At 45.6% G+C, this 13,518-nt stretch overlaps 1 protein-coding gene across 39 annotated transcripts in view; it reads right to left on the reverse strand.

Annotated features, from left to right (window-relative positions):
• The window catches only part of RIMS2 (regulating synaptic membrane exocytosis 2), a 424,384-nt gene that overhangs the window by 392,251 nt on the left and 18,615 nt on the right, over window positions 1-13,518 (reverse strand). For 2 of the 39 annotated variants that reach the window (XM_069957255.1, XM_069957223.1), the window contains exon 1: window positions 6,051-6,131. The exons of the other annotated variants lie outside the window; for them this stretch is intronic. In XM_069957255.1, coding sequence (XP_069813356.1) covers window positions 6,051-6,052 — 2 coding nt within the window. In that variant the 5' untranslated portion in view covers window positions 6,053-6,131. Of the gene's footprint in view, window positions 1-6,050; window positions 6,132-13,518 lie in introns of those variants that run through there. 39 annotated transcript variants of the gene reach the window in all.

Here is a 13,518-nt window from a genome sequence, read left to right on the forward strand (position 1 = left end):
CGCTGACGGGAGAGGAGCTGCTGGGGCCGCCGGACGGGTGAGTAACTGGTTTGTTGTTTTGGGGGTCACTGGCTACTATGGGGGCACTGGCTACTATGGGGGGCACTGGCTACTATGGGGGCACTGGCTACTATGGGGGACACTGGCTACTATGGGGGGCACTGGCTACTATGGGGGGCACTGGCTACTATAGGGGTACTGGCTACTATGGGGAGCACTGGCTACTATAGGGGTGCTGGCTACTATGGGTGCACTGGCTACTATGGGGGCACTGGCTACTATGGGGGGCACTGGCTACTATAGGGGTACTGGCTACTATGGGGGGCACTGGCTACTATGGGGGGCACTGGCTACTATAGGGGTGCTGGCTACTATGGGGGGCACTGGCTACTATGGGGGGCACTGGCTACTATAGGGGTACTGGCTACTATGGGGGGCACTGGCTACTATGGGGGGCACTGGCTACTATAGGGGTACTGGCTACTATGGGGGGCACTGGCTACTATGGGGGCACTGGCTACTATGGGGGCACTGGCTACTATGGGGGGCACTGGCTACTATAGGGGTGCTGGCTACTATAGGGGTACTGGCTACTATGGGGGGCACTGGCTACTATGGGGGGCACTGGCTACTATGGGGGGCACTGGCTACTATAGGGGTACTGGCTACTATGGGGGGCACTGGCTACTATGGGGGCACTGGCTACTAAGGGGCACTGGCTACTATGGGGGGCACTGGCTACTATAGGGGTGCTGGCTACTATAGGGGTACTGGCTACTATGGGGGGCACTGGCTACTATAGGGGTACTGGCTACTATGGGGGGCACTGGCTACTATGGGGGGCACTGGCTACTATAGGGGTGCTGGCTACTATGGGGGGCACTGGCTACTATGGGGGGCACTGGCTACTATAGGGGTGCTGGCTACTATGGGGGGCACTGGCTACTATGGGGGGCACTGGCTACTATGGGGGGTACTGACTACTATGGGGGGCACTGGCTACTATGGGGGGCACTGGCTACTATAGGGGTACTGGCTACTATGGGGGGCACTGGCTACTATGGGGGGCACTGGCTACTATGGGGGTACTGGCTACTATGGGGGGCACTGGCTTCTATGGGGGGTACTGGCTACTATGGGGGTACTGGCTACTATGGGGGGCACTGGCTACTATGGGGGGCACTATATGGGGGAATTGGCTACTATGGGGGGCACTATATGCGGTTGGGGGGGGGGCCTATTCGCACCTCTGCCCAGGGGCCCATAATGCTGTTAAGACGGCCCTGTACTGACTGACATACACACACACACATACACACAGCACTTACTTACAGCTCAGTCTTCTCCCTCTTCCTCTCTCTCTCAGGCTGCTCTCCACACTGAAGTATTGAGGACCTGTGGATCATGTGATCAGGTCCTTCATCCCTCTCTGCAGGATGCTTACAGGTCCTGCTCTTTCTCTGTCTTCTGGTGTTTAGCCCAGGCACCCTGTACTACAGTGGACAGGCTGAACATCAGAACACCAGGCCCCTCTCCTTCTCTGGGCACCTAGAGGCGCTGTGGGCCCCGGCACTTGCCTGGGTAAGCCCTGTGCTGACGCCAGCCCTGTGGGCAATGCTCCTTCCAGGCAGGACAGAGGTTAGAAGTCCATTGCTGCCCAAAGTAAGGTTCTGGAAGATGGGACTTGCATCTATTCATTCATCTATACATGTCTGAGATGGGAATGTTTAAAGGGGTTATCCAGCGCTACAAAAACATGGCCACTTTCCCCCTACTGTTGTCTCCAGATTGGGTGGGGTTTTGAAACTCAGTTCCATTGAAGTAAATGGAGCTTAATTGCAAACTGCACCTAAACTGGAGACAACAGTAGGGGGAAAAGTGGCCATGTTTTTGTAGCACTGGATAAACCCTTTAAAGCATAGAACGGGAGCAACATTTTAACATTTCTTGCATTACAAATTAAAAATGTAACTTTTTTTTGTATTGGTGATATCTAATATCAAAGTATCCATCTCCATGTTTTAGTGCATCTATGACTTTTATTGTCCCCACAGCTGCAGGACATCCCCGCTCCACACTGTAAACCTTCAGGGCTCATTCTGTATGCAGCTTGATTGGAACGTGGCCCAAAATGGACTCTTAAAGCACAGGGTTGTTAATAGTGCCCTCTCATGGATACACAGAGCCATAACAAACGTTTATTCAATGTTTATTCAATGTTTATTCAATCCATCCATCCATATGGTCTTGTCGTGGTAGTATCTGCTCTCTGGCTGTTCAGGCCTATTCTCTGGTTTTAGTTTGAGGTTTTCCTATGAAGGTTTTGGTCATGCATTCTAAGTTTGTTACTTCCATCTCTGACTGGCTGAGGAGGCCTGCACTATCGTAGCGGTAGGCTATCAGCACAGGAGTCAGGACAGTTATTGTTTTTATCTGATGTAACTAAAACCTTAAAGGAGAAGTCCCACGAACACTAAAGTTGGTGTTCCCAGTGTGAACCCAACCTAAAAGATGAGTGAACCTGGAGCACACTCGGGTTTGTCCAAACCCAAGCATGCAGCATTTGATTACCAGTGGCTGAAGAAGTTGGATGCAGCCCTAGGGAGTCCTGGAATGGATACAGTCATAAGCAGGCAGCCTTAAGCCTACATGCAACTTTTTCAGCCACCGGTAAAAAAAAAAAAATACTGCATGCTCAGATTTGGATTATCCAGAGCGTGCCCGATGTTCGCTCATCTCTTGTAGCGGTACACTGAATTTATTTGGTCAACAGCTCTCAGATCCCTCCATACACAAGGTTGTCCATCTTACCCAACCGCTTGGGTGTAATAAAAGTAAAGAGGGGTGAACTGCTCCTAGACTTCTCTGGCAGTTGCTTATCTCTCCAAGAACAAAAGGGCAACTGAAATCCAACAAGCTTGATCCTTCTTCTCAGATACCATCTGTAGCAGGAAAAGCAAGGAGGCCCCTATACATATTGCACAGTTCCACCAAAATCAGTGGGTTTGTGCAACTTTATGGGATTCCCATCTGGGGTAGTTATGTCCTATCCAGGATATGCACAGGATAGGCCACTTCTAAGAATATGGTGGGTCCAACAGCTGGGGCTCCTCCCAATCTCTAGAACAGGGACCCCCAAATCTCTGCAGTTTAGAGCTTAGGGCTATGCATGCGCATTACAGCTTCATTCATTCTCTACAAATAATACTTGGTATGGCAGTACCGGGACTATGCTGGATAAGAAACAGCCCACTGGTATGCCTAAGGTATACACTAGGGATGGTCCGAACCGAGTTCAGTTCGGGTTCGTACGAACCCGAACTCTCTGTAATGATTCCCGCTGTCTGCCCGCTCCAGCGCCTGTAAAACTGGGATACAGCCATAGCCATAGGCTGTATCTCAGTTTTCCAGGCGGTCCTCCCGCTGTATCCACCCGCTCCACGGAGCGGGCAGACAGCGGGAATCTGATGCTGAGCGTTCGGGTTCATACGAACCCGAACCTCGGAGGGTTCGCACCATCCCTAGTATACACTCTTATTACAGTTCCACACAAAGTCGTAATATGGTGACTGAAGAGTTCTTCCAAAACCGCAATATTAAACAGAGATATATGAAAGATCTTTCTGTCAAATTGGATATTATACATACAATTCCATACATAAGCACTAGAACCTGAACATTCGGCATTTGATTAGCGGTGGCTGCTGAAGTTGGATAAAGCCCTAAGGCTATGTGGAGATCAGGGATATAGTCATTGGCTGTATCCATGTTTTCCAGACAACCTTAGAGCTTTATCCAAGTTCAGCAGCCCCAGCTAATCAAATGCCGAACGATCGGGTACAGATCGACTCGAACCCAAACCCGGTTCACTCATCTCTAATAAGCACTATATGGCGGCACGCAGGATGCAAACAGCTCCATAGAACTGCTGCAATACAGACTTTGTTCTACCTGCTATGAGGCCTCTGTTTAGGGTTGGAAGTCCCCTTTAAGCCTTTAACCCTGCATACAGCTAGCCAAAGATGCCATAATCCCGAATATGTAACACCACCTGCCCCGGCTACCTCAAAGCTTAGCAGAAACCTAATGTAACAAAGTGAGAAAGTATCTCCTATCACTTTTTCTATGTAACAGATGGCCTAAAAGTAATAGCAGAAGCCTTGAAAAGGGTCACTGCTACTGTACATTAAACATTTATATGACAGAAGGTTGAGGCAGAAAAATACAATAAATTTTGAGCAGACACGGATGCGTTGCGTTCCCATTGTTGGAGGGACCCTTTAAAACCTCCCCTCACCGTATGAGTAATTTGGACACATTTCCCGAAAGACGTCGACAGTCAGCAACATAATAACAGGTAACAGGAATCGAGCGTCAGAATATAACAAAAGTCCAGTGATGTGTGAGGTTCTAAAAGATGTTCCGTGTCGCCCATTGTGCTTCATTAAATTGCTAATATCAGTTTCCACAACACTAGCCGGCTTTTTTCCCCTCTAAAACGACGTGTCTCGGAAATCTGAGAAGAAACGCTGTGTGCGGTGTACTCAGACTCGGATAGTAATTTTGGAAGAATATTATCACGTGTAAATATTGGTCAGCGTTGTGCAGACCCATTATTTACAGTGAAAGATGCTCTTAAAGTGACAGGCGCTTAAAAAAAAAAATGATGTTCCATTTTCTTAAATGAATAATACAGGACAATAGATTCTCGTCTGATTTATGTACAGTAAGTTATATTCCGAGTTAAAGGGGGTTTCTGGTTTTATGTAAATAAAGTTTATTTTTTTTAATGAAACTTAAAGCAAAGTGTGGTCACTAGAGAACCTGCCAAAAGTTTTTGGAAAGTTCGCTCCTCTCTAGTGGTCACAAAATGTTTTAACTTTTTGCTGGGTTGGTTCTTAGTAACCAATGAATGGCACTGTGTTTATATCCACAGGCTGAAAATCGGTCATTATTCTGTCCAACTATTTGAGGTGTAGGAGTTATTAAAGAGTTTATGTAATTAGAGCCAGAAACAGTGCCACCCTTGTTTAGAGGCTGTGTCTGGTATTGCATCTCGAGGTAATGGATTAGAAATGTTCGACAACTATATTGCAATGCCTTCTGACTAGAGATGGGGGAATCTCAAGCAAGATCAGGTTTGTCTAAACCGCAAGGGTGAGGCATTTGATTACCGTTAGCTGAAGAAGTTGGATGCAGCCCTAAGGCCTATGGTTGTTTCCAGGTTTTCCAGGACTTCCCAAGGATGCATCCAACTTCTTCAGCCACCGGTAATTAAATGCAGAATGATCGGGTTCTGATCGGATTTGCACATCTCTACTTCTGCCCTATCATTGCCTATGTTTATACACATAAATCTCATTTAGTCAAATAGCATTAGGAATTATAAAACATATCACCTACAATCCTAAATGACTGCTTCACGGTCACTATGATGGTTTAGGTAGAAGGACGGTGGAAAAAGACAATAAGGTTCATAGATAAGACTGGGTCTAGGTGTATTTCAGGATGGGGTTTAAAGGGTTTGTACAGGCCTGAAAAACATGACTACTTTTTATCCGGAAGCAGTGCCACACAAGTCTAACATTACACAGAAGTGAATGGGACTAAGCTGCAATACCACACAGGTACGGTGCTGTTTTTGGAGAATAAAAAAGCAGCCATGTTTTTCTAATCCCTTTAAGAAACCCCATTACAGGAGTATAGGGGTAGAACCCAGCATCGGCAGAAGAGAAATTAGTGTCAGCGTTCATTAATTGATTATTATGTCATCATTTATTGGCCTAAATCAATGCCCAAATTTTCCTCCCTCACAAACTGCTCATATTACATCATGGCTTCAGATGTGATGTCATTTAGGTACCTTATAGAAGCTATATATTATTGGCTATTTGCAGTATATAGCACTGTACTGTTCCGTAATGTTTACTTTATGGCACTACTATGCAAACACCATAGTAAAGTAGCATTGTATGCTGATAGTAACAAAAATCCATCAAGAAAATGATGAGGGCAACACATGTTGTGTCCAGGACCCTCCACACACTTACATCTGGTATATAATATGACCGCTACCAAGCTTTTACCACCTAGTATGGCGCCAAGCCACCAGGCAGACTGGTTGCTAGGGATACACTGCAGTTACGGTATGTTTTCTATGGTGTTGCCAAGGGGCATGTGCCTAGCAACCAGTCAGGTTACTGAGGCCTCCCATTCACAGCCCTATTGTCAGTTATCCTTCTAGGTTCACATTGGTATCATAATGGAGATATGATGGCCATACTGGCATACTGGCCAACAGACCTCATTTTAGTAGGATAATCGAACTTACAGGCCAGAGAAGGGGTGATACAACTCCCCAGCCAGCAAAAAATCCAACTTGCTCACTATATAGACTGCATCTTCTCCACTTCTGTCTGACTGCAGCTCGGTCGGTTATACCACACCATTGGCACTCCACACATATACCCACTGTGACTGAGTTGCATGCTGAGATATTGCTCCTCCACCGCATGGAAGAGCTGTCCGCTGAGACTTCGGAAAGCAATAAGAACTATCTGGACTCCCCGGTTATTGTTTATAGACACTCCTGCTTTCCATTTGTTATTTCCTTGGCATTATTACACTGTAGGTCATGATGTTAAGTCATCTCCCATGTTTTCCCTCGGTTGAGGTTGTAGCCTCCATAGTCAGGACCCCTTGTCTTTTTTACCTCCTTCCTTTCCTCCCCCTTGTCCCTCTCTCTTTTCCTTCTTTCTTTTCTTTGCTATTAAAGCGACTCTGTACCAACAATCTTCCCTCTTCAAACTGCTTGTACCTTCAGATAGCTGCTTTTAATCCAATATCTGTTCTGGGGTCCGTTCGGCAGGTGATGCAGTTGTCCTAAAAAACAACTTTTAAACTTGCAGCCCCGTGTCAAATTGGCGTGGCCTCAAGTGTCTGTGCCCTAACCTTGCACCGCCTCTCTGTCCCTCCTCCCCGACCTCTTACCATTAGGAATGGCCCTGTGAGAATTTCTTCTATTCCTCACTTGTCTGAACACTGCACAGGTGCCTTAACGATCCAGCCCATGTGCCGTGCTCACACAGGTGATGAATAGTAGAAAACCTGCCTGGAGCATTCCTAATGATGAGGAGGGCGGGAAGAGGGAGGGAAAGGCAGTGCAAGCCTAATGCACAGACACTCTAGGCCACGCCAATTTGACACAGGGCTTCAAGTTTAAAAGTTGTTTTTTAGGACAATAACTGCATCACCTGCTGAACGGACACCAGGACAGATCTTGGATTAAAAGCAGCTATCTGATGGTACAAGCGGTTTGGGGAGGGCAGATTGTGGGTACAGAGTCGCTTTAAGTGCATACCTGTTTAGTCCTGATTTCTCTGCAAGATGTTCATGTTCCCTAAGTTAAACTTCCAACGTGGGACTTACACAGGATACACCTATACTTTATCACTTATATGTAACCTTGTCTTCACTGATGCATCATATGTCGGAAAGGTGTTTATACTTTTGCTCTGTATATGGGGCTCTATGGCCCCACAGAGGTGCGTGACCTATATCCAGCTAATACCACGCCAATGGTGAATACTTGTTGTAATGCACTTATTTGTTGCTGTACAATTGTTGTGCATTTGCTGTTATATCCCTATTCCTATATGAATTGACAGATTGACGGCCAAGGAGAGACGCATGTTGTTACAGCTGTATCTCGGGATCGCAGTGGGTCTCTGAAGTAAGATCATGTCTGAGGACATGTCAAAAGTTACTGCAAATGACAGTAATGCTTTAGGGTACGTTCACACTTACCGGATCCGCAGCTAATTTTCTGCTGCGGATCCGCAGCAGATTTCATTCAAATAACTGAACACAGCATCAAATCTGCACCATCAAATCTGCTGCAGATCAGCTGCAGATCCTGTAGGTGTGAACGCACCCTTAAAGTAAATCCGGTGGCTACAATTCAAGTTCCAAACAACTGCTGAAGCTGTTAGATAGCTGGTAGGGCGAGGAGACACATGGAGAACATACCTCCGAGCGCTGAGCCCCAAGCAGAGATAGGGATGGGAAGGGGAGCCAGGAGGGTTTAATGCCCTCAGGAAATCAAGAGCTTGGAGCACCTCTTTGATAATTAGCATCAGAGAATAAAAGCATTTATGATATGGAAGCATATACAAATATATGATAGGTACCATGTCTCTTCTTGACCTAACAGCTATCTAACATTGTCGGCAGTTTAGATCATGAATTGTGGATGACAGATTCACTTTAAGCTGCTGCCACAGGCCCAGCAAGTACGAGGCCCAAACTCAACTTCTCTGCCACTTACCTATACTGTTTACTGTGTGGGTGCTCCAATTTTCTCCTGGGTCTTGTCATAGTATCCTACATTTCACATAAGTGTAAATGCCCAGGTCCCACTTAGTATTGGGTCGATCATGCATACTTACCAATCGTGATGAGTGAACTTGATGACCTTTTGGGTTCATCCAAAACTGAACGCTCAGCATTTGACTCCTGGGGGATAGAGATATTGGATGCTGCTGTAGGAAGTCCTGGAAAACATGGCTGTATACATGTTTTCCTGGCAGCCCTAGGACGGCATTCATCTTCTCCAGCCACTGAGCATTCGGGTTCAGAGAACGTTGCCGAACCCAAACAGTTTGGCAAGTACGATCAAAACTACTTACCAACAATGAATTCACTAAATCAGCACCTCTGTCCCTTAGGCTGTTTTTTTACAGGACTGTCCTGTCAAAACAGTACCTGAGAAGCTTCAATAAGATGATATTCATAAGAAGTATACCAATCTTCCTCACAGCCAACCAATGTATGCAATAGGGTACAAGGTGCAAACCGATGGGCACAATAGGGACTTGAGGCCCAAATATGTCTGAGTACAAAAATAATCCATGTCTGATGAAGATACCTGTATGTGAGACCTATCCACTCATTTAGCTCTGTGTTGAGTAAAATCCATACAGCGAGCAATAAGGAAGATACACTTTTCCCATCTTGACAACCTTAATATATTCAGCTTTACGGCGATTCCCTCATCCATTCATGCAATCACCACCCACTGACTCTCTCATTTACTATGGGAACAATGAGTCCTTTCATTCAGGATCCACAGTCACTAGCGGAGTGACTCACATTTGACAATGCCATCACAACTGATTAGCAAATACATAAGCATGGAGCAAAACACCCTGACAATAAAATGAAGGTATGACTAGCTAGAATTGCGTTAGGAAGCGATCATGTCTGCCTTTGCTGGGTAGATACGCGCTATGGTATAGATGCAGTCTGTACGATACCAGTATACAGGCGGAGGCTTACCTCGAGGCAGCAGAACCATTGACAAACCAATATTCATGACGGGCTTTACGACACATATGGACAGACAGATGGAACAATGAAGAACAATGGGACCTAACAGGCAAAACCACCCTAAAACCAAAATAAGGTCATCATCCGTCAACAGACTTACTGACAGGCACGTGTCTGGAGACAATATCATGGCGCACAAAAGAAAATGGGTGCTGGAACAAAAAGTCTGCATATCAATACAAGGCCTCATTCACATGAACACATTTGAGTTTCATGGAGCCATAACATGGCTCTATACAGGTGAATGAGGCCTTGTACCTCCATATGCCTCTGAAATCTACTAAGCTATTGTCCCTAAGGGCCCTCTTACATGGTCCAATGCAGCCCTGCAAACAAACGATGATCAGCAATATTACAAGGTATGACCGATCGTTTGGCCGGGCCACACAAATGACCGATGGATTGTACAAGCGACCTATTAACTTCATTATGGTCGGACGCACTTTCCGGTTTAGACGGAAAAATGTGTTGCTGACTAGCATATGAACCATTGCCAACCACCCGTCATTTCAGGCAGTCCATAAAAATAGCAGTACATGTTAAGGATATACCATAATTTGTAAATCTGCAAAGTATTACTGTAGCAGTGATGTGGATGAGATCTGTAGAAATTGGATCCACGCACTGTGTAAATGTAAGGCACCATCATGGGAACCCAGGGAAATGTATAGCTCTCACACAGCATGAAAAGACCTGCAGTGCAGATTTTACAGTGTACCAGTCCTTTCAAAAAAAACGTTTCACATAAACAACGTCTGGGTGTTCAGACCCCCAGTAATAGCTAGAATAAACAGGGAGAAGGGTGCAAGCTTATTGTTCATACAAGTCTATGAAATAAGAAGAGGGAGAGAAGATGAGAGTAGATACAGAGATTAAATGGGCTCCACACTGATGACATATTGGCATATCACTGGGATATACCACAAATGTCGGATCACTAGAACCAAGTGTGAGCCAGGAGAGAGACATGTTGTTTAGTCTCCCCATCACTCAGCTTTTTTCTACACGGCTGCATAGACAGATATTGGGTATAGCAGCGGTTTCATAGTTAGAAAGTAGAAGCTTCATACCCCCTGGTAATCGGACTTTGTTAGCAATATGCGACTACAGTCTGTGTAAGGACTCTCTTCTCCTCTAAATGTTTGTAATGTTTACTATTCTGACAAAGGGGCTGTTCACGTCTATTTTTCCCTCTATACACTGGCATACTTTAAAAAAGGGATGCCAATGTGTACCCAACATGGGCCGTGGCGTGCTGGCATTTGTCCATAGTCAACTTGTGATTTCGTTCGAGCCACTTTCCAAACATACACATTTACTTTGTGGGTAGTGTTGAGCGAACTTCAGAAAAGTGTCCGGATTCGGCCACATAGTCGTACGTCAACTGGAGAAATTGGATGCCACCCTAGGGATGCCAGGAAAACATGGATACGGTCCAAGGCCTAGGGTGACGTCCAAGTTCTTCAGGAACTTCTCTGAAGTTTGCTCAACACTATTTGTGGGACTCAAGAGCACAACAGACCACACACATCAATATGCATGGGAAACAGCCTAAATGTAGTCACCAGCTGACTATGTTCAGACCATTAAACTGGATGGGCTTGATTCCAGTACACTGCGGTATACGTCAGCATGCCTTCTTGATAGGATGCCCACATATACCCCAAATGGTATACTAACCAGTCAAGCAATGGCACACATAGAAGGCAGCAAAACATCAAAATGCGTCACTGAGTGTTTTCCACATACTTGTGCCAACAATCCTCTGGAAATGGGCAACCAGCACTGGTTCTTGCTAGCCACCAGCAAAGGGGATGGGACCAGTCAGAACTAGACTTCCCGAGGACTAGAGATAAGCGAACATTGAGCATCCAACACTCTACATTTGAATACCGGTGGCTATAGAAGTTGGATGCTGTGCTAGGGAGTCATGGAAAACATGGATATAACCTATGGCATATGGCTGTAACCATGCTTTTCAGGCAGCCTTAGGGCTGCACCCAACTTCTTCAGCCACCGGTAATCAAAGGTTCGCTTATCTTTACTGAGGACCCCATAACAAGCTCATTTGCTGCCTCTCCAATAGATCACCTCTTTGAGAAGACTATCTTATCCGGATCAATTTTTCAGTCCACCATGCGTTATCTCTAGAGATGAGCTAACCGGGTTCGGGTTCGAGTCGATCCGAACCCGAACGTTCGGCATTTGATTAGCTGGGGCTGCTGAACTTGGATAAAGCTCTAAGGTTGTCTGGAAAACATGGATACAGCCAATGACTATATCCCTGATTTCCACATAGCCTTAGGGCTTTATCCAAGTTCAGCAGCCACCGCTAATCAATGCCGAAAGTTCGGGTTCGGATCGACTCGAACATGCTCAAGGTTCGCTCATCTCTAGTTATCTTGGAGAAGACCACCCCCACAGAGGACCAATTTCTTCTGCAACTTTAGGTGGTTTTCTCACCAAAAATTGGTGGTTTAGTGTAAAAACCATTGGGAAAAAAGTATGGATGATTAATATATGGTCAGTCTATAGGCTGGAAACCCTGATACTAATTTACCACCGAGTCTCAATACTTTTCGGAACATCTGCCATGACAGATCCTCTTCAAAGGAGTGTATGGATAACTAGGCCAGCCAAAACATCAAGGGGACTCACAAGGTGACTATCCATGAGTTACAGGGTATACAGACTGCTTGACGTGAATGGCCTGACAGGCAGAAAAAGTGATAAATAATAGGTCTAAAACTGCGATGCAGCGCTCCGGCTTCTGGGTGTAAATTATGCTGAAGATATTCAACCTTTATACCTGATAAATATGCAGATGTGAACTACTGGAGGGACTTCCTGAGACAGATGTAGAGATCGGAAGCGCTGGGTTATTTAATGATTCTTCAGTGGAAATCTATGCAGTCAACAAAAATTTGCAAACAGCGTCTCGGCAGCCTCAGACAGCAGGTCTTCACTTAAATCTCGGTTCTTGGCAGAGTCTTGTCAATGTTTGCAAATGTGTTAAGTGTAAATGCTGCGAACACATTTTCTAATGTTTTCATTGGTATGTAATCACATAATCAAATAGGACCGCATTAAAGGGTCCCTCCGCCTATGGGGGCAATAGGCATCGATAGAGCAGAACAAGCCTTGTGAAGGATGAATACAATGTTCTCCAGTCTCTTAAGGACAACATCCCCAATCGAACGTTCCTTAAAGGAGAAATCTGGCAAATTTTTATCAAAGGATTGTATTACCCCCAAAAAGTTATACAAATCACCAATATACGCTTAAATGCTTATAAAGTGCTTTTTCCCTGCACTTACTACTGCATCAAGGCTTCACTTCCTGGATAAAATGGTGATGTCACTTCCTGGAAAAAATAGTGATGTCACTTCCTGGATAAAATGGTGATGTCACTTCCTGGAAAAATAGTGATGTCACTTCCTGGATAAAATGGTGATGTCACGACCCGACTCCCAGAGCTGTGTGGACTATGGCTGCTGGAGAGTATGATGGACAGGGAGAGAAGCGTGAGGCTGAGCACTTCTCTCCATGCTCTCTATTTGCACAAGCAAAGTACCATAGACTTACATTTGGGGTCCGACTTTGTCACATGGAACAGAGCTTGGGGAGGACGTGCTTAGCATGCACTTTTCCCAAGTGAGCACAGGATAAGCCACAGCTAAGAGATCTTAAGGGCTCTGACCGCTGGGGGTCCTCCAATGGGGTGCTCAATTTTCATCCAGTCCAAAACAAAAATGAGGCGGAGGTGAAAAGTAGATGTGAACCTAGCCTAAAAGACATCTAACATCACATGACAAGCCTTATATCAACTATACAGGCATAGAGGACATTACATCACATCTGTCACCAATACAAAGGGTAGACTAATTTTCTTGTTAGCTACATAAATGTTTATGAGAATTCAACGCTCAGTGACATCACCCAGGCACCAAACGTATAGGTGTCGGGCTGAATAATGATGGTATCCATTGTGCTTGGACATCAGCTAAACATAAGATCAACAGCTAACATGCTCCAAAGACGGCAGCTACTGCACAGATACAGCAAGAGCTAGCGAGAAGCCTGAGGACACCAAGAGGTATCCTACAGAGCGAAATACAGGTCTCATTCCAT

This window comes from Dendropsophus ebraccatus, chromosome 2 (assembly GCF_027789765.1).
Source record: "Dendropsophus ebraccatus isolate aDenEbr1 chromosome 2, aDenEbr1.pat, whole genome shotgun sequence".
NCBI lineage: Eukaryota > Metazoa > Chordata > Amphibia > Anura > Hylidae > Dendropsophus > Dendropsophus ebraccatus.